Genomic DNA, 21,698 nt, shown 5'->3' on the forward strand with positions numbered 1-21,698 from the left:
GGTCAAATTATAGTGATTTTAAAGCAATACAGAAATGAAAATGTTTGTAAAAGGGCCGGTGGATTGTGTGTATGGGGGGGTGGAGGTGGGACTTTTTGGAGGTTTAGGACATTTTCTTTTATAAATGTGTAGGGGGTGGGGGACCCAGATTGACAGACGTCCTGCTTCAGAATAAGAGACAGTGTGATATTGTAGGACCCAGATTGACAGACGTCCTGCTTCAGAATAAGAGACAGTGTGATATTGTAGGACCCAGATTGACAGACGTCCTGCTTCAGAATAAGAGACAGTGTGATATTAGAGGCCCTAGATTGACAGACGTCCTGCTTCAGAATAAGACAGTGTGATATTAGAGGCCCTAGATTGACAGACGTCCTGCTTCAGAATAAGAGACAGTGTGATATTAGAGGACCCAGATTGACAGAATAAGAGACAGTGTGATTTTAGAGGACCCAGATTGACAGAATAAGAGACAGTGTGATATTAGAGGACCCAGATTGACAGAATAAGAGACAGTGTGATATTAGAGGACCCAGATTGACCGAATAAGAGAGTGCGTATCTTTCTTTCCTCACCTTGAATCTTTCTGTCGTCATGTAGTTCTCTCTCATATCCTTTTTGTCACACTGTAATAACAACATGACAGATTAAAACAGTGGCTAATAGTATTGAGTGCCTGTGTGTGTGTGTGTGTGTGTGTGTGTGTGTGTGTGTGCATATGTCCACTAATGCATATGTATATACATATGTATTGTAGCAGTACTGCACTCACCACAATGTCCCCTGCGCGGACGAACTCCAGGCGGGGCTGGAAGATGAAGATGTCAGTGATGTAGATCAGGTCACAGGTGTAGTCCATCAACAGCCACAGGTGGATGTTCTCGGGCGTCTGGTAGGGGAAGCACCAGCGCACCGGGATCAGCCACACGTTCCAGTTCCACGCCATCATCACAAAGAACAGCCACACCACGTAGACCAGGTCTACAGGGAGACGAGAGGGACAAACCAAACCAAATTACCATCACAAATATAAGAACTCTGCTGTTTAAATAAGGTTTGACAGTGAGGTCCGGTGTACTGTCTAATGGTGGACCTCTGTGGTTCAGTTGATAGAGCATGACGTTAACAACGCTTAGGTTGTGAGTTTGATTCCCGCTGGGACCATATATACTGAAAAATGTATGCACTCTAACTCACTGGTATAGGGGTATATGTGATAGTGTGATATATAACTAACTCACTGGTATAGGGGTATATGTGATAGTGTGATATATAACTAACTCACTGGTATAGGGGTCTATGCTGTCAGGAAAGCGGTATTCCACTATCGTGCGGAGCCAGCCGGGCAGTGGGGGAAGTGGGGGCAGTCGGGGCAGTTTGGGGATCTTGATGGAGTATCCGTAGAAGTCGTAGAACTTGTCCTCTTCCTCTTCCTCTTCCTCCTCCTCCTCCGGTACAGCAACAGCCTTTTCTTCTTCTGGGGGAGGCGGAGGAGGAGGGGGAGGGGGTGCCTTGGCCGGGGCTGGGGGGGAGACAGAGGGGGGAGACGTTAACTGTGTGCTGTGAATTAATGCTATGCTAAAATTGTTATTGTATTGTAAATCTAAGAAATGTGTCTACTTTCATATTTATATATATATATATATATATATATATATATATATATATATATATATATATATAATTTATTTTTTTACAGATGTGCAACTACCTTATGAAGCCCTTGCAGAGTTTAATCTATGGTGAGTCATGATTTTGGGTTTGGGGTAAGGTCAGGTGAAAGGTCATGTTTACAGGTTAGAGGTCAGAGGTCATGTTGAGGTTACGTACAAGATTTGGGACTTTCATCTTCAGATTCGTCTGGGTCCACCATCTTCTCCCTCTTGCGGTCTGTCCGGTCCTTGAACAGCTTGACCAGCTCAGTCAGGCGTTCACTGACCACAAGGCTGGTCTGACTGGCCGCAGACCCTGGTCGCATCCTGTAGGATACATCAGGACCTTGAGAAGCGCAGCACTTTGAAAAGCACTGTATAAATACATTCCATACCTATCCAACCGAAGCAAGAATACACACCACTCCTCAGCAGTAGCCTGAGCCTGTGTGTGTATATGTGTATGTGTGTGTGTGTGTGTGTGTGTGTGTGTGTCACTCACTCGTCATCCACACTCAGGAGGCTCCTGTTACCATCGTCATCATCCGCATGAGTAGACAAGGCACTGAGTGGGAGGAGACAAGGAGAGGCGATAAGGACATAGTATATAAGAAGACATGGTAGGAGACAAGGAGACAGGGATGGGAACAGGATTACTGACCATCACAACAGTGATGTCATCATCATTATACTAGCACTGCCTATGTAGATAGATAGCACTGATCCTTGGTATATCACTCAATATTTCGGAGGGGGTCTGAATTAGGTCAGCTAGCTTACCCATGCTTTGCCAATGTGACTGCAGGCACAGTCAGGGTCATGGGCTGGGTGTCCTGGGGGGTGATGATTTGTGGGATGTGGAGGCCATTCCCTGCCCCAGCGTGTTTGTCCACATCCTCGACCTTCACAGCTATGGCCACACCAACGCCACTCGCTGAGGAACACAGAGGAGCATTCTAGAACTGTCCATGGAACACAAAAGAGCATTCTAGAACTCTGAGTTGAAGAATTCACACAAGAGCATTCTAGAACTCTCTGAACAGAAGAACTCACACAAGAGCATTCTAGAACTCTCTACATAGCTCACTAAAGAACAATCCTGAACTCTCACAGGTACAATACATAACATTCCAGAACACTCCAGGGTTTGATTTGGATAAACCCAGGGCTAAAACGTATCCAACGTTTCACACATTTAAGATGGATATAGTGAGCCTTAAGTCATAAATGTACTATTGTACAGTAAGAACAACACAGCACGGCACAGCACAGCACGGCACGGCACGGCACGGCACGGCACATTCCACCCTTGAGGGTGTCTAGTTCACCTGGACAGTGGGTGGAGGGCTGCTGCTCTTTGCCATTAGGCAGAACAGCGGTGGAGGGCATGACGGCAGAGATGTGGAGGTCGGCGCCAGGGATCAAGGGTCAGGGGTCAGGGGACAGGGTGAGGAAGGGATTCTCTGGTTCAGAATAGATGTGGGTTTGGATGGGGGGTTGGCACTCTGAAGGTTAGTTTACAGTAGTTATAGGGGCCTAACTCCAGGTTTGACGAGGACAGGGGGTGGGGGTTTGGGAAGGGGGGGGTGCTACTGCTTAGGCATCCTGCTGGGTGGGGTTAATGGGGTTAATGGGGTTATGGCTGTTGAGGCGGTGGTGGATGTTAAGGCAGTAGTCTCGAGCCTGCTTGGGGTACTGGGAAAACTCCTGGCCCAGCAGAACTATGTCCTGAGGCAGGGCGGGTAGCTTGGGCAGGGAGGGCAGCTTTGGGCCTCTGAGGTTGTTGCAATGCAGCAGCTTGCGGAGGGTGATGATGCACCGGGAGGCGTGGGGGAAACGCAGGAGCAGGCCCCTCCTTGGAGAGCAGCTGGAGGGCACTGGGCGGAGACACATCAGCCAGATAACCAATTAGATCAACACCATCCGGCGAGACAGAGAGTGTTTGATTATGATTAAGACGAGAGAGGTTAGAGAACTCAAAATTCAGTGTGCGGTGATGATGGCTATTTTGAACCGACACACAATCATTTTCTGGTATATGACAGTCAAAGTTGTCCGCGCTCATATTGAATCTTGTATTTATGTATGTTTCTTGTTTGTTATGTTTTAATATGTCCTGACATTAGCTGTTTTCGGTGCAAACAGACAAGCCTCCCCTTTCATAGTTTCATAGTACACTCTCTCTCTCTCTCCCTCCCTCCCTCTCTCCCTCGCTCTCTCTCTCTCTCTTTTTCTCTCTGATTACAGTGTATGGATTACTACCCTCAGTGTCAATGCTCTTCACTTTAAGAAGAGCAGGAAGACTCACCTCCACAATTCGCTGCCTCCTCCACCTGGAACCAGAGATGAGAACAACATGAGAAATGAATACCAAATAACATTTATCTTCAATAGTAATAACCATGTATACAATATACACTGTATAATCCTTACAGATGAGGTACTGGTTTGTGTGTAATGACACAATGACATGTTCCCTACCTGGGCTGAGGGCGGGGCCTCGGGTTCGTTCACTGTCGCCGGGGGAGATACTTTCTTTGGCGGTTCTGGTTGTTTGGCTGGGACAGGCTGTGGTCCAGGTCCAGTGGAGTCGGTCATCTCTGCGCCGGGGTCGCTCTGTTGGGATGGACACACGTCCAGCAGGCACCTGGGGAGGGAGGAGGTGGCAGGAGGAGCGTCACAGAACACTGTACCTAGTGTACACAACACAGACCAGAGCAGCTTTACTGCTTAGACCTCACCTATTGGTAAAGCTCTCCACCGTATCAGAGAAAAGAAGCTGAGATGATGGGATTAGGACCAACATGCACATATTCACTTACACAAACACAATCACAAACACACACACATACATTACACATATATATTCACAGCAATAAACATAATGCTAAGAATGTTGAGAAACATGAATTATTAACGTTCTAGTTGCATTGCAGGCAAATGTGGGAAAAATACAGTGGAATAGTCTGCATGCAAGGTAAGCTAAATCAAGCACAGGAGGTCTGTACAGGAGAAACGCTATGTGGACCGGTGTCTAAGCCAGTGGTCTCCTTCTTCCACAAAATGTATATGCAGTCAAACTGAAACTTATTCAGTGTGAAATAAAGGAGGTATATACAACGTGTAACACACACACACACACACACACACACACACACACACACACACACACACTGATGGCAGATGTGTTGTGATCCTCAAGGTTTCGTCTGACATCGGATTGGTGGAAGGGAAAGTGTAAAGGAAAGCCCTACGTAGGGAAAAGCTGCTATCACACTTGCGACACTAACAAACCCTGGATAAATCACCAAGGTAACCGTCGATAGGTGGCTCAGACAGGTGCCGATGGAGGGATTCTTTGGGGCGAGGTTGCCATCGCAGCGTTGGACTATAGAGATAAGCTTTGTCAATTGCGAGTGTGAGGATGCAGAGGGGGTGGGGTGGGGGGGGGGGGGGGGTGGGGGGGTTTGGTTATGTTGCCAAAGCTTTCTGAAAGCGGTCAAACTAGTTTTATGTTGAGAAATGGGTGAAACAAAGGAAAGAAACCAAGCCACGCTTAATATATTTGAGACAAGTGTTCCCTCTAAAAATGTGGCAACTAAGATTCCAACGTACCTTTTAAGGTCGGCACTGTTTCAGTGAGGAATAGGGTGGGACAAAACAATAGAAGACGCATCAAACTACTGAATGAGAACGCAGTCGGTAAGATATTGTCGCCATTTCTATCAGCGCTCAAGCTGGGGGCAGTTAGGCCTACAGCAGTTCCCTATGGACTGTTAGCTGAGCATCTTTAGAGGCTAACTGACCTGCGGCAGTATACATATGTAAAAGCCATGAAACCTCAAAGCAATGTGCATGCAGCAGACAGTGAGCTATTTAGCCATGTGGGAGCGCCATGAGGAGGTCGTAGCCTAGTTTATATGGCATCAAAACGCAACTTGTCAGCACAAGCATTTGCATAGGAGGTGTGCCACCCATACAAAACTAATCCATGTCTTAATGATGTCAGAGAGTTTGATCTCTACAGGATTTCCCCAGCTACATATTTTTTTTTTTTTTAATCAATTTACATGAATCCTTTGACACAAATTCTTCATAGATACCCTTGAAGAGCTAGTTCACCCAGATTCAGAGTTTGTCGGATGATTTCATACCACATAATTTCCCTTTAACAGTCTAAGGTTACAAAGGTTATTCTAACAATGTGCTCTCTGCTGAAGAAGCCGTCTGTAAGAGCATTGGTATGGGTGCCCCTTCCTGAATGCAGGAATAAGCCTCTATAATATCTGTTAAAGATTCATCATCTTACTCAGTTATTTTATTTTCCTCTGCAACTTTCCTGTCTTCATCGACATTATTCTTGTTGGATATTTTTTTTTCCTCTGTTATACTATTCTCCTCAGGACTCCTATTCTCTGAACTGTCATCATCACTCTCCAGGAGCATCTGCAACCTGGACGGTGTGCAGGAGAGGACAAACAGAGCGGCAGTCAGACACCTTGGAGGTCAGGGTCAACATGAGATGGGACAGAAAGTGTTGGTGGTCCTCACTCATTCCACGAATAGCACTGGGTGTCTGTAACTGTTTAACTTAACGTTTTTCAATCTGATGGTCAGTATCATTCAACACAATTTTATTGAGTTAGGTAAATCATGATAAAGGTCTCTGAAGCCCAGTTTTTGGACAGGTATGAACATTATTTAAAAATGACTTAATATAAAGATTTAGCCTGTGTTCTGTCAACATTGGGCCAAGTTTAGAATATAAATCCATTCTTTCTTCTTTTAACTGCAGAAATAAAACTCATTAAAACTATGGAACTCATCACTCATGGTCCTGACCTCCACGGCAAAGCAATGTGCATGCAGTGGCCAGTCAGTAGCCTAGTTTATATGGCATCAAAGCACAAGTAACCTCATCCGCAGGCTATTGCGCACAACGCATATAAGCCCTAAATAACAACGACTCAAACCTGGCCTTCGTGGGAGTAAACTTACAGAGTAAAGTATTTATCATTGTTTGGTTTTAGCGAATCAAACGACAGCGAGGCACGGCTCTGAATCAGAAACGTGTGGTGTGCAAACAATGGGGGGAGGTGCTGTGGGAGGACTGAAGATTAATGCGAGGTAAAGCCAATGGCTATGCGTCTGGAGTTTTCCCCGATCTTTGTATTGGGTAAACGAAGGCTAAGTTTGACACGTTGGTCCACCGGACATTCCGAGATTAAAGCGCAAGTGACTACAACAGACCTCTGCTTGGGGAAAAGTCTGCATGGGTGTGCTCTACCTCCCCTGCAATGCAGGAATAAGCCTCTATCTGCTAAAGATTTGGCTTACTCATTCTTATTCTCCACAGGGCTGGTATGGTCTTCACTGATATTAGTCTCCTCAGATATCTTATTCTCTTCCATGACCACTTTCTCTTCAGCAGCAACCTTTATGTCTTGTGTCGTGGGATTCTCCTCAGCTTTCTCACTCATGTCCTCAACAACTGTAAACTCTGTCGTCGTACTGTCCCCAGATATGTTATCATTGTCAATGACAACACTCTGTTCTTTTTTGTCTCTGTTTACATTAGTCGAATTTGATACCTCGCTCTTCTCAGTAACTGTTATTTTCACAACGAATGTAACCTCATGTATTACTTTAGGCCCCTCTGTTATTTTTTTATCCTCACGACTTTTAGTCATCTCTGTTTCGGTATTGATGATATCCTCAACGACTGTAACATCTTGTCTTACTTCAGTCAACTTTGTGACCCCTCTCTCCTCAGGACTGTTTGTCACCTCCGTTATTCCCTCCGCATCAGCTTTTTTGTCACTATTCAGAATTGTATCAATAACTGTAACCTCTGTTACGCTTTTCTCCTGCGGACTCTTATTTTCCTCAATGACATTACTCTTGTTGGATATCTTGTTCTCATCGCCAGGGTCCTTACATTTCTCAACGACTCTAACCGTCTCTGCTAACTTCTTACTCATAATGTCCTTTACGATGTCCTGTAACCTGTTTTTCCTCCTGAGTCTCCTCTGATGTCCTGTAACCTCTTGTGTTTCCACAGTCTTATCTGTTACTTTGTTATCATCAGCTCTCTTTGTCTGTGTGACTTTATTCTCTTCAATATGTTCAATCACTGTAACCTCATGTGTTATTTTATTATCCTCAGATGTCTTACTTCCCCCAGAGACTATAATCTGCTCTGTAACCCTATTCTCTTCAGTACTCTCCTTCACTTCGATTACTTGACCCTCCTCTACAACTGTCACCCCTGTGACTGCGTTCTTCTCGGTGGTCATCATTTCCTCAACGACTGTGTCCTCTGTGACTGCGTTCTCCTCGGTGGTCATCATTTCCTCAACGACTGTGTCCTCTGTGACTGCGTTCTCCTTGGTGGTCATCATTTCCTCAACGACTGTGTCCTGTGTTACGCTACTCTCCTTTTCCTCAGTTATTTTAGCTCCTGCAGGACTCTCAGGACTCTCCAGCATGGTGTTTTGGTGTTCAGTGTTTGTAATTATCTCCTGAATGACTGTAACCTCCTCTATTATATGAATCCCCTCAATTTTCTTTTCATCCTCAACGACAATGCTCTCCTCAGCAGTAACGTTTTTGTCTTTGTTTACACAAGACTGATTTGATATCGTCTGATCCTCCTCTGCTACTTGGGTAAGCTCTTGGGTTTCCTCGGTCTCTGTTATCTTTTGATCTTCAGCACTCTTTGTCTCCGCGGTTACTTTATTCCCTTCATTTTCACTTTTCTCGATGACTGCAATCTTATTAACCTCCGATTTCTCACTTTCTTCTGTGACCATAGTCTGCTCTGTAATCTTATTCTCCTCAGTTTCAATGACATTTTTTTCCTCAACAGCAACTTGTTTCTCGTCATTAAAGTTACTATGATTTTGTATCTTATTCTCCTGTGTTATTTGACTTTCCTCAGGACTCTTATTTTCCAGTGTGGGTGTATTATCTTCAATTTTCGTAATTTCTCCAGCGACTGTTAAATCTGTTACTCTACCCTCCTCACAAGATTTATTTTTTGCTGTTACTTTAGGACTCTTATTTTCTGTGCTTTCGTCGCTGTCTTCCTGGAGCATCTGCAACCTGGACGGTGTGCAGGAGGAGACAAACAGAGCTTCAGACAGTCACAGGTCAGAAAAACTGCAAACTGGCTCTTTTATGTGTAAATTAATTCTGAGATGTAAATTGCTGTTGTTGAATGAATGATTTATTGTATGAAGGAAGAGTCAAACAGAGCCTAGATCCCCCTACAGCTAGGACATGTGATCATAGGCATACAGGTAGGTTCAGAGTTCAACCTTCAGTGAATGTACGGATCAATGTGAGGCTGCAGGATGCGAGTGCTAAGTTAGCCTTTACAACAGATTTAGAAACAGCAAAGCTCCCTAATGTTTATCCTAAACAGAAACATCCAGCTTTTGAGTTAAACTACAGAGGGTTGGGGTGGGAACATTCACCATATATGATGGTGCTGCTCGAGGTAGAAGTTGCCCTTAACTGCAGATTTAGGATCCGATTAGAAGAGTTTTGATCAGATTACCTGTTGAAGTTTCTTAGTACATTGTAATAAGCATGTTATTAACTGCACTTGCAGAAACCATACACAGACTGGGAGGTTAATATATGCATATCTGACCCTGTACCAGTGGTTTGGGGCAACTTCTACCTGCTTGGATATTAAGGAGCAGTAGGGGGGGGGCAGGATGTAAGGGCGGGACTTACTCTGGGTCTTCCTCGTTCTCTTCCTCCTGGATGTTGGGCAGTCTTTGCAAAGTAAACAGTGAGCAGGATGATTACACAGGGTCGTCTTCACAGCGATGGCGTGTCCTGCTGTGTGTGTGTGCGTGCGTGTGTGTGAGGAAGAGTTGCATCACAGCAGCTCTCAGCCCTACATAGCGCTTTTTATCACAACCCAGTGATCATAACCTCAGTGTCTCAGGACTAACAGCAACATCACACACCAGCTCAGCCACAACACACACCAGCTCAGCCACAACACACACCAGCTCAGCCACAACACACACCAGCTCAGCCACAACACACACCAGCTCAGCAACATCACACACACACAACACACACCAGCTCAGCAACATCACACACACACACACACACACACACACACACACACAACACATACCAGCTCAGCCACAACACACACACCAACTCAGCAACATCAAACGCCAGCTCAGCAACATCACACACACACACACACACACACACACACACACACACACACACACACACACACACACACACACTTAAAAAAGTCTACTCATTATCTCAATGCTTGTTTTATCTAGGAATATGCTAATTAGAACAGAGCATAAACCGCTGTAAGCTCAGCCACAACACACACCAGCTCAGCCACAACACACACAGAGGTTCAACACAGAGGTGGAGAGGATGCTTGATCACTGTGTGTGTGTGTGTGGGTGGGTGGGTGGGTGCGTGCGTGCGTGTATCTAAGTGTGTGTGTGTGTGTGCGTGCGTGCGTGCGTGTATCTAAGTGTGTGTGTGTGTGTATGTCTATGTGTATCTGAGCGTGTATGTGTGCCTGCATGCATGTGTGTGACACTTACTGCTCTCCGTCAGCCTCCAGCTGTCTGATCGCCTGCTCTGCTGCCTGCCTGGCCGCGTCCTCTGCAATCTGTGCCGCCTCTAGATGCTCCATCTGCAGCCTGGCACAGGGCAGGGGGCAGAGGGCACGGGGCAAAGGGCAGAATGCACAGGGGCAGAGGGCAGGGGGAAGAGGACAGAGGGCAGGGTTGTAACTCAACACAAGGGCAATCACAAGCCATACAGGCACAACAATCCATCACTAACAGCCATCATACGTGTGTGTGTGTATATGTATGTGTCTAAGTGTGTGTGTGTGTGTATGTGTCTAAGTGTGTGTGTGTGTGTGTGTGTGTGTGTACCTAAGTGTGTATGTGTGCCTGCATGCGCGTGTGTGTGTGTGACTCTTACTGCTCTCCGTCAGACTCCTGCTGTGTTTCTTCTCCCTTGGCAACCTGCTCTGCTGCCTGCCTGGCCACGTCCTCTGCAATCCGCGCTGCCTCCAGGTGCAGCCTGGCACAGGGCAGAGGGGCAGGATGAAGAGGACAGAGGGCAGGGTTGTAACTCAACACAACGGCAATCACAAGCCATTCAGGCACAACAACCCATCATTAATAGCCATCACACATAGTGTTGTACCAGCTAATCTGGTGTGTATATATACTATATATATATATATATACTATATATATATATATATATATAGAGAGAGAGAGAGAGAGAGAGAGAGAGAGAGAGAGAGAGAGAGAGAGAAGAGACAGACAGAGAGAGAAATAAACTGGTGATGAAGACGGGCAGAGAAAAATGAGAGAAGGGCAGAAAGCCTCCCTCTTGATGTTGTCTATGATAGGAGTCCACCTCTCCGTCTGGGTCTCCGCGTCCTCTGATTCCTGCAGCGCCAGATCCTGCGGGGCCACAGGCAGGACAGGGAGAGTCATGATTTTCCATTCTAACCCAGACCTTCACAACAAATCCATACTGTACAGTGAATGTGAGTGTGTGTGTGTGTGTGTGTGTGTGTGTTTGTGTGTGTTCATCGCTCATGTCCCTCATTTCTCAGTGTGCTTCCTGAAATATTGCCACTTGTGTACTTTCAAGCATTTAAACATGTACACTTGTGACGTGTGACCAAACTGGTTGACCTCTGACCTCAGGTGTCACGGCGGGCAGGACCTCGATCATGGAGGCTCCCTGAGGCCCTGACTCCTTGCTCTGAATGGATGGCTGCTCACTGTTCTCCTTGTCCCAGTTTGGGTCCACCTCCTCCAGAACCATATCTGCCGGGTCCTGCAAGATGCAGACTACACTCCATGCAGGAAGCAGGGAGGGAGAATGTGGGTCAGAGGTTAAGGGTTAAGGGTGAGAAGTCAGGAGCAGGTCTTGTGCAGGAATGACCAACCAATGTAAATGACTCGTATTCAACACCCAATATTCTAATAATCTTCATCTACAGCAGTGATCCTCATTCCTGGTCTTGGAGAGCTGCAGTACTGTAGGCTTTTGTCCCAGTTCAGCACTGACACACCTAACTCAGCTAATCAAGGTTTTGAAGAATCACTAGGCTGGGACAAACAGTTGGACCCACTGGAGCTGTCCATTCTACTCATTTTATTTCTATGAGGATTCATACGATTGATAGGATTGTCTTGACAGACAACCACAGTGACAGGGCTATGGTGTAGTCAATGGGATATGAGGGTGATGGGAAGATTGATTGATTGATTAGCAAAAGGACTCTCTCAAATTCCCCATGACAAACACATAACACATTCATTTTATTCATTCATTCATATCTCATATATCATACTGTACATTCCTAATGGGTATATTGAGCTCCATCTACAGTATGTTCTTGACCTTGCACATACCATACAGGTACTAACGCTTCAGTTGGTGGATGGATGGATTGATGGATGGATGGATGGATGGATGGATTGATGGATGGATGGATTCATAGTCTTTTTCTCGTTTTCAATCTATTTCATACAGTGTTAGGGGCTCAACTCCATTTAGCTCTACCCCCACAGATTACCATGTCAAACAACACACCGGATTGCATTTTCAAACTCAGATACCTTTATTAGTCATAAACAACACAACTGCATATAATAACAACTTCATCAGGATTGTATAGCTGCCTGGACTTATTTAAATATATATGAATAGAATATAGAATTAGCGTACCAACCGTGTTTGTTTTGACCTATATAGCCATAAGTCCTATATACCTGATCTATATATAGCCCTGTTGAATGTGATTGTTTTGACCTATATAGCCATAAGCCCTACATACCTGATCTACATGTAGCCCTGTTGAATGTGATTGTTTTGACCTATATAGCCATAAGCCCTACATACCTGATCTATATATAGCCCTGTTGAATGTGATTGCTAGCAAGTGAGAGTAGCTGTGTTTCCTTTATAGTCAAGAGTCTAAAAGTGTTTGACTGCATTTGGGTTCTGTTGATTCCAGTGAGAAATAAGAAGTAAGAAACCATCTTGCGGCACTAGCTTATAACTGATTCATGGGGTTGTGGTGCATGATTGTGCAATATAAACTAAATTAATACACAGTGCGTTTCGGTATGGAGGAGCTGCATTGTCAAGTGTCAGTGCCACACTTGTTTGTTTCATTGTGTCAAAAGCATGAATGTGAGATATTTTCTCGTACAGGCTTCTAATGGGAGTACAGCATTGACAGCACAATAGAAACCAGTGTAAACTGTATAATTCACTCTCGTATACCACAGCTAATCATGGTACTTTGTACGTTAAAACATTAATAGTGTTTTTTTTTTAAATTTTATTTATATTTAATTCAACATTTTTATATCAATCAGGTGTTGAAAGGAGAGCGTGAAAGGGCATCATGTGTCGTGTGCCAAAACTAAAACACGTCCTGCTTCACAGAGCCATTGGTATCGGAGGAAGGGCTCATTATAATGCATGAGGTGGAATGAGGAATGGTCTCAGTCCATTCCATTCCATGCATTATAGTGAGCCCGTCTTCCAATTTCTGCCGCCACCAGCCTCCCCTGAATATTGTGTACAGTGTACAGTCGCTGTGCCTGTGTGTGTAACTGTGAATTCCTCTCTGCCTGGTTGTCATTCTGTATGTGAAAGGTTCAACATTCTCTCTGCAAATTTGGTCTACTGCTGTGTGTAGTGTACTGTATGTGTGTGTGTGTGTGTTTGTGTGTGTGTGTCTGTGTGAGCGACTCTCTCCCAGTCTTTCTTCTCCTTTTGTTTAAGGGGCTCTCAGCGCCATCCCCCCTGAAACACAAGGAGAAGAGGAGCCCAGTTAGAGTCTGCCTCCTCACTGACACTGACCTGGATCAATACACCAGAAATTAATCCATCAATAAATCAATCCATCAATCCATCCATCAATCAATAAATCAATCAATCCACAGTACACTGCCATGCCTCCTTGCTAAATTGATTTAGTCCCCCAAAAAAATCATCATAGGTTTAAACCAACCAACCAATGAAAGTAGACTTGAATGATAACGCTATTGGCTGATTGTGTGCTGAGTAACGCAGGTGGCACTATTTCCCTGCTCTGTATGGAGAGTTTCAGATGTCTATTTCACGCAACCATGGTGTTGTTTGAACATGTGATCCTGCGTTGCTACGACTTGACAGCTTTTGTGTCGTGTTGAACACCATTTTTGTGCCGTGAGAAGTGCAGCTGTTACCTTTCCGGGGCAGAATCTTAACTATTAACGTTTCCATAAAAACAGGCACTGACGTCAATGGGAGATAATCTATTTGATACTCTGGGTTACTCCCGCAGATCACAAGTTAGCGTTCAGCCTTCATAGTCCATAAGGTTCAAGTCCAGAACAGTGTCTTCCTATCTTGTACCAAGGACAGTGTTTATGAATGAGAAAGCTGTAGAGAATATGACTCACCATTCCTCACAGCTTCCCCGTTCTCCTGTGTACGACAGAAAACAGAATTGTTAGTAAAAGTCATATGTGTGTCTGTCTTTTTTTAAATCATGAGCTGAACAATTCCTAACAATCTGGTTGGTGTGGTGATGGTGTTGAATGTTGACAATCACTAACCGATTTCTGGATTGGTTGAGGTATCATACGACTCAGACCCTGAACAAACCACCCCACCACACTACAGGAGAGGAACAGATATACACTATATTAGTTTCACACGCATACACACACACACACACACACACACACACACAGGCATGCAGGCAGGCAGGCAGGCACACACACAGGCATGCAGGCAGGCAGGCACACACACACACACACACACACACACAGACACACACACACACACACACACACACACACACACACACACACACGCAGGCAGGCAGGCACACACACAGGCAGGCAGGCAGGCAGGCACACACACACACATTATACAACATCACAGAGCATGTACACTATTAGAGGTACAGCAGTATAGAGCATGTGGCAGAGCTAATACAATGTTAAAGCAGTGTCATAGGGTATATTTCATTTTTTGCTGTGTATACATGTACATGTGAGTGAGTCGTACTTTGCTTTGTTCTCATCCTCTGCTGGTTTGGCTAGTGGAGGTGCAGGTGCAGGTGGAGGTGGAGGTGGAGGTGGTGGTGGTGGTGGTGGAGGTGCTGAGGCCACTACTAGGAAACATTACACAGGTCAGAAACAGACTATAGATGATTTCACTTACACGACAAACAGTTCTGTTGAAATGGCCTCATGAATCATCAAATCCTGTTTCTTACTTTTAGACTCAATACCTGACACACACTGGAGCGGTCAATTAGATGAGTGGCGCCAATGAGCTTCAAATAGTTCCATATAGCTTCCTGGTTAAACTTCTTTATTTACCCAAGATTTATTTTTCATTGGACTAACAACCGGTTGCATGGCAACATGCTCCACTGGTATAATGTAAATTAATTATTTGGCGTTGGCCAATAGAAAATGTACCCCTACATTGGCACCATTCTTCCATATAGAACACTCTGACACACACTATTCTTGCTGCACTACCGGTATATCCCGACAATATGTCAAGTAAGATAGTGATGAGGTCATCCCTCTGTGAGTGCTGTTGTGTTGTGGTAGAGTAGAGTACCTTTCGGGGGGCAGGGAGCCTCCTTCTTCACCGGTCTGTCTGAGGTGACCTGACCAGGGAGCTCCACAGATGGCTGGGGGACCACCTTCTCAAAGCCCAGCTTTAACCACCCCATCACCCTGACAATGGAGAAGAGTTTGGAGATAGCATGAGTAGGGCGGGAGATATTGACAGAGGGAAAGAGAGAGAGGGAGAGAGAGAGAGAGAGAGAGAGAGAGAGAGAGAGAGAGAGAGAGACAGAGAGAGATACAAACACACACACACACACACCTGGACTTGTTGTTGTCTGTCTCTGTCTCTCCATCTGTTCCAATCTCTACCACAGCTATATGAGCTAGAGGCTCCGCATCTAAAGACAGGGAGAACATCATCATCATCATCATCATCATCATTATTATCGTCATCATCCTTATCATCATCATAAGCCTAAATAGGCCAGAAAACCAGAAATAAGCCAGAAAGAGTCAAAGCTGTTAACTCTCACCTGGAACATCTTTCATCTCATTAACCTGTGGAGAAAGCAACATTGACAGCCAGTCAACAAGAGATCCACCCACACAAAGACAAGTGCTGTGATGACATTTTATTGTGCAGCCAGCGAAAGCAGGCCTCGTCACAGACCTTAGGCACAGCTGGGGAGGGAGGGGGGGGAAGCGATGGGACACTGGGAAGCACCAAGGTTCGAATGACAGACTGACTCATTAGGTTGCCTTGAAGATAGAGGGGTGGACACAAGACTTTGAGGCTCTCAGTGCTACCGCTCCCCATGTCGATACCTTTAGGCAGCGCTTATGGCAGTGTCAGTGTCAGAGTCCTGCCATTCAAACCCTGGGCACCACTGACTAATACGATCCACTGGGGTTTGGTTCAAAACAATATATACTCCAATATACGAATATGGTGTGAGTCAAACACATTTTGTTCATGGTCAATCGATTCCACTTTTTTTTTCTCCAACAAAGTGGTGAATGGATCTTCAGGACCAGCGTTAGGATACCAGCGCGGCAAAGTAGTTTGTAAGCATTGGGTTTTTGTTAGCAAGGGCCAGGCTGTACTGTAGCTATCTACTTACGATCGGCTTAGGCTCCACCTTAACCACAGTAGGTTTAGGCTCCACCTTAACCACGGTAGGCTTAGGCTCCACCTTAACCACGGGAGGTTTAGGCTCCGCCTTAACCACGGTAGGCTTAGGCTCCGCCTTAACCGCTATAGGTTTAGGCTCCGCCTTAACCTCCGCCACCTTGCTCACTTCTGAAATCTAAACGGAAATTCTGTTAAACAAAACTAGAGTGGCTCAATGTACAAAACACTGCTGTGAAAGTCAGAGATATTGCTGATGTTACAATTCAGTATTAGCCACGAGAAAAGACCGACAAGTGTGTATTTTGTGTTTGTCATTCTCTTTGTGAATGTGAATGAATTTATATTTTGAAAAAACTGACCAGGATGACGGGTAGTGGGGGTGACTGTACAGATTAGAAGAAAAACAAGATGTTCTTTTACGGTTGTGTTTCAGTGCTCTTTCAGGAGTCATACTTTGTTTGAAAATGCTATGAAAGGTCAGCTACTGGACAACCTCCAGACAATATTCAACTACAAACAATTAGGTTAACAAAGGGATTACATTACACACATATTTAGACAACAGACATGCAGGGTATTCCTAAAGTTACAATACACAAGAGCAAGGTTAAATATGAGTATTGGCCTTGTGTATTGTACTGTAAGGTATTATATTCATGGATACATACATAAAGAGGGAGTTATACATAGAAATGAACATACGTAATAGCATATTGTGTTTGTTAGTTAGTTAGTATTAGGGTAGTTAGTAGTCAGATAGATTGTAGTATTTTAGTTAGTAGTCAGATGGTTAATAGTATACTAGTTAGTACTCAGATAGTTAGTAGTATTCTTGTTAGTAGTTGGATAGTTAGTAGTATTCTATCTGTATACAAGTTAGTACAGTAGTCAGATAGTTTGTAGTATTCTAGTTAGTAGTCGGATAGTTAGTAGTATTCTACTTACTCGTCAAATAGTTAGTAGTACTCTCGTTGGCAGTCAGATAGTTAGTAGTATTCTAGTTAGTAGTCGGATAGTTAGTAGTGTTCTCTACCTCTGTGTTGTCTTCGGTTTCTACCTCCTTGTATTTCTCTTCAGGCTGTGGAACCACTTTACCCAATCCCTGAACGATCCATCCGATGACTCCTCCCCCTTGCCTGTGGAGAGATACAATCATGCAAATGAGCTTTGATTGACAGACACTTTGATTGACAGGCACTGTGTTGCTTAGCTTGCTTGGCTTGTATGCACTAGGGGGCAGTGGAGGGTCATGGAAGAGTAGCGTCTCACTCAGAGAAGAGTCTCACTAAGTATCTTACTGTAATGTCGGGAAAGACTACATGGAAAGGCTGGGTGGAATATAGAACACTTTTGAAAATGTCCCTATGCCTTTAATGATATAATTTAAATGATATAATATATTATTCAGCACTGCATTTGTTGGCATTGCAGAGTGTGGCATGGCAGGGATTAGCATTGCTATAATGATTGTCCTGTAGGTAATGATGTATACTGTAGGTTAATTTAATGTACAATCTATGTACAATAAATTAACATGCTTGCTCAGCATTTGGCTTAGAAGCCTAGCAAAGCATTTATCAGCAAGATTATGTTTACTCACTCTTCACCAGGCTTACTGTTGTCCACAAAGGAGACAGAGAATACACAACACACATCAGTAACCTGCATCTAGATATGCAGACATAAACACTTCATACATGTTCACATACAGTGCAGATATACACTCACAAACACTTTATTAGGAACACTATACTAATACTGGGTAGGGCCTCCCTTTATTAGGAACACTACACCAATACTGGGTAGGGCCTCCCTTTGCTCTCAATTCTTCGTGCCATTGATTCCACAAGATGTTGGAAACATTCCTTTGAGATTCTGGTTCATGCTGACATGATTGCATCACGCAATCCCTGCAGATTTTTGAGGTGCACTTTCAAGCTGTGAATCTCCCGTTCTACCACATCCCAAATATGTTCTATTGGATTCAGAGCCGGTGACCGGGAAGGCCACTGAAGAACACTGAACTCATTGTCACTCATTATCATGCTGGAAGTAGCCATTAGAAGATGGGTAAATTGTGGCCATGAAGGGATGCACATGGTCAGCAACAATACTCAAATAGGCTGTGGCATTCAAGCGATGATTGATTGGTATTAAGATCCACACGCCATTACACCACCTCCACCATGAGAAGGTGTACAGGTGTTCCTAATAAAGTGTTAAGTGAGTGTACACACACACACACACACACACACACACACACACACACACACACACACACACACACACACACACACACACACACACACACACACACACACACACACACACACACACACACACACAGCTCCATACCCGTTGACTGCAGCATCATCCTGTTTGATGAGGAGGGGTTGAGGAGCAGAAGACATAGGACAGAATCAGGGCACAGGGGGATGCAGTATCACACAAGGGAGGCTCGGTAGAAATCAGAGGACAGGCTCATTGTAATACACGGAATGGAGTGTGTTTGAAACCATTCCTGATTCCGTTCCATGCTTTACAATGAGTCCGTCCTCCGATTTCTACCTCCACCAGCCTCCACTGGTATCACCCACATCAGGTTCTTCAATAAATCTAGCTTTAATAGATCTGTCCTAGAATACAGTACAAGTGTCAGCAGTGTGTCTCACCCTGGTCTCTGAGTTAGCTCTGCCTATTGTGGGGGTCCCAACGGGCTGGGGGAGGGCACTGGCGAAGCCATGAGAGATCCATGTCAACACCCCGGGCTGGCCACTACACAGAGAGGGGGGAGAGAGAGAGAGAGAGAGAGAGAGAGAGAGAGAGAAAGAGGGATAGAGAGAAATAGAGAGTGAGAGGGAGAGGGAGAGAGAGAGAAAGAGGGATAGAGAGAAATAGAGAGTGAGAGGAGAGAGAGAGGGAGAGAGAGAGAGAGAGAGAGGGTTACAATCCCAAATCATTTGAGTTGACGTTCGACTCCCTTTCATCAACAACGCTGAAGAGAGACTACAAGCTCTATTGTAGACCACATGCGGGGTAAACACTCATCATAATCATTAAAGTTAGAGCACACATGACATTTTCACTGTACCACAGCATATAACGGCCTGGAAAAATCAGCAGGGATCGTGAAGCGATAGTAATAGCTGCTCACCAATGTTTTGATTGGCTATGGTATAAGCGTATTGACCTCTCCTGGCAGATACAGCCACTTTGTTGTCAAATCGTAAGTTGTTACAGAAAGTAAAGCCAAATCCTAACTATCCGTAGCAATTACTGCATTTATAATGACCTGTTTACTTGGCATGTCGGGATCTTATCTCAAAGGTCTTGATAGCCGTAATTGAAGCTAACGAGGACCAACGGCTACTGTAAACAAACAGCTCTTTGTAATTGCAGTTTCGACCTGTGGTCACAGGGGAACCAGGTTTAATGTGTCGCTCCTTTAATTTGTTTAAAGTGCCTATCAATCTCTCTGTCAACACTGCAGGGTCTAAGGTGTACTGTATTTACTTAAAGCATGCGTGTTGACATTGGCCTGAATATACAGTACAGACGCACCAAGCTGAGGTGTACTTATTTAAAGCGTGTCTGTTGACATACTGAATGTACAGTAAAGAGACTACAGTATGTAGACATGTCGGTGGGATTTCCTCTAAGCCTGATCCCGTCACCCTGATCCCCTCTGTGTCCTCTCTGTCCCAGGCCTGGCACCTGGTGCTCTCTGTCCCAGGCCTGGCACCTGGTGCTCTCTGTTCTGGGCCTGGCACCTGGTGCTCTCTGTTCTGGGCCTGGCACCTGGGCCCAGATCAGAGCAGGCTACTGGGTCACAATAACAGAGACACAGACACAGACACAGACACACACACAGACACAGACACACACACACACTCACCTATTCTCTTCGGAGATCTGATCCTCCTCTTTGGCTTTGGCAGGCTTTGGAGCTTTGAAACAGAGAATAGTATGAGATTTAGCTCTCTGGGAATTCTGCAGTGCTGCGTACAGTAGTACAATGTGTATTAGCACTTCTCTTGGTGTCATTCAGTCACGTTAATGGCTTATTATTAGGGTTAAAAAACAATCCTTACCTGCTTTCTTCTCATCTTGAAATGTTACTTTCCTCTCCTGTTTGGAATGAAACAAATAATATTCTGCAGTATTTGGATAGTAACTTGACAAACTTGCACACCCAACACCCATACACACGTGTGCGCACGCACACACACACACACACACACACACACACACACACACACACACACACACACACACACACACACACACACACACACACACACTGAGGTCTTACTAGTACAGGAGGAGGGGCTTTTGGCTTCTCCTGGTCTTCTAGTATCTCTGGATGCTCAGGTGGCTGGGGAACCACTTTCACCACCCAGTTGAACATCCTGAAACACACACACACACACACACACACACAGATAAACACACTGCAACATGAAAATACATAGACCAGTGGAGGCTGGTAGAGGTAGAAATCGGAGGACAGGCTCATTGTAATGTATGGAATGGAAGGAGGAATCAAGCTTGTTACCATTCCTGATTCCATTCCATGCATTACAATGAGCTGTCCTCCGATTGAGCCCATCCTCCAATGTCTACCTCCACCAGCCTCCACTGGTACCAAACAATGGGCGAAATATACCAAGTACATTTTACGATAGAGACTCAATTTTTTTCATGGCATGTAAACAGAGAGTGGCCAAACAATCTATCTAATATAATATAATATTATGTGCCAATTCTGTGTCTCCCTGTCCTGTACACTGCTGTGGGTGAATCAGGCTGTATCTGTGGCTGAGTGTCAGTCTCAATCAGCCTTAACTGCCCCTGACCCTAATCTACCTGTGGGGGGGGGGGGGAGTTCACCGGCAGAAAATAGCTTTGTCACTGAACATCTCAGAGAGAAGCATGACAATACTCTCTATATTCCAGACCATTATGATACATCAACAACTGTACCCTCCAGGTGAAGCCACAGGTAGTTTTAACCTTTTAACCATTAAAGAGTGTTTGTGTGTATGTGTGTGTGTGAGAGAGAGAGAGAGAGTGTTAGCCTTGGCAGGAAGCCAAAGACCTGCTGAGCAGACTGTCTCTCTCTTCTTGAACGTCACGGCAGCGCTCAGCTCATTAACCTGTCCATCTCTCTCCTGAGGAAGGTGCTCTCACCCAGAGAGCCTGAGTAGCAGGGATAAAAGGGCCTTTACACTTACGTACTGGACTATATGCAATAAGCTCTTAAACACAGCGCTTTAAATGGCTCACCACACA

General features: G+C 44.9%; 1 protein-coding gene across 1 annotated transcript in view; it reads right to left on the bottom strand.

The window, feature by feature from the left end:
• Window positions 1-20,814, bottom strand: part of cngb1a (cyclic nucleotide gated channel subunit beta 1a) — a gene marked incomplete at both ends in the record, with an annotated part of 25,114 nt that extends 4,300 nt beyond the window's left edge. Inside the window, 29 exons of the mRNA XM_083691261.1 lie at window positions 576-626; window positions 773-981; window positions 1,286-1,522; window positions 1,831-1,979; window positions 2,155-2,217; window positions 2,433-2,608; window positions 3,336-3,529; window positions 3,961-3,985; window positions 4,134-4,299; window positions 6,651-6,709; window positions 7,511-7,689; window positions 7,876-8,038; window positions 8,702-8,756; window positions 9,396-9,437; window positions 10,253-10,351; window positions 10,641-10,742; window positions 11,022-11,134; window positions 11,379-11,530; window positions 14,144-14,168; window positions 14,300-14,360; window positions 14,757-14,787; window positions 15,324-15,442; window positions 15,945-15,955; window positions 16,396-16,581; window positions 17,440-17,542; window positions 18,762-18,781; window positions 19,079-19,181; window positions 20,044-20,225; window positions 20,719-20,814. Of these exons, the coding sequence (XP_083547387.1) occupies window positions 576-626; window positions 773-981; window positions 1,286-1,522; window positions 1,831-1,979; window positions 2,155-2,217; window positions 2,433-2,608; window positions 3,336-3,529; window positions 3,961-3,985; window positions 4,134-4,299; window positions 6,651-6,709; window positions 7,511-7,689; window positions 7,876-8,038; window positions 8,702-8,756; window positions 9,396-9,437; window positions 10,253-10,351; window positions 10,641-10,742; window positions 11,022-11,134; window positions 11,379-11,530; window positions 14,144-14,168; window positions 14,300-14,360; window positions 14,757-14,787; window positions 15,324-15,442; window positions 15,945-15,955; window positions 16,396-16,581; window positions 17,440-17,542; window positions 18,762-18,781; window positions 19,079-19,181; window positions 20,044-20,225; window positions 20,719-20,814 (3,171 nt within the window). The remainder of the gene's footprint in view (window positions 1-575; window positions 627-772; window positions 982-1,285; window positions 1,523-1,830; window positions 1,980-2,154; window positions 2,218-2,432; window positions 2,609-3,335; window positions 3,530-3,960; window positions 3,986-4,133; window positions 4,300-6,650; window positions 6,710-7,510; window positions 7,690-7,875; window positions 8,039-8,701; window positions 8,757-9,395; window positions 9,438-10,252; window positions 10,352-10,640; window positions 10,743-11,021; window positions 11,135-11,378; window positions 11,531-14,143; window positions 14,169-14,299; window positions 14,361-14,756; window positions 14,788-15,323; window positions 15,443-15,944; window positions 15,956-16,395; window positions 16,582-17,439; window positions 17,543-18,761; window positions 18,782-19,078; window positions 19,182-20,043; window positions 20,226-20,718) is intronic.
• Window positions 20,815-21,698: the final 884 nt, after the last annotated feature.

Source organism: Argentina silus (assembly GCF_951799395.1).
Source record: "Argentina silus genome assembly, chromosome: 19".
In the NCBI taxonomy this organism is placed as follows: domain Eukaryota; kingdom Metazoa; phylum Chordata; class Actinopteri; order Argentiniformes; family Argentinidae; genus Argentina; species Argentina silus.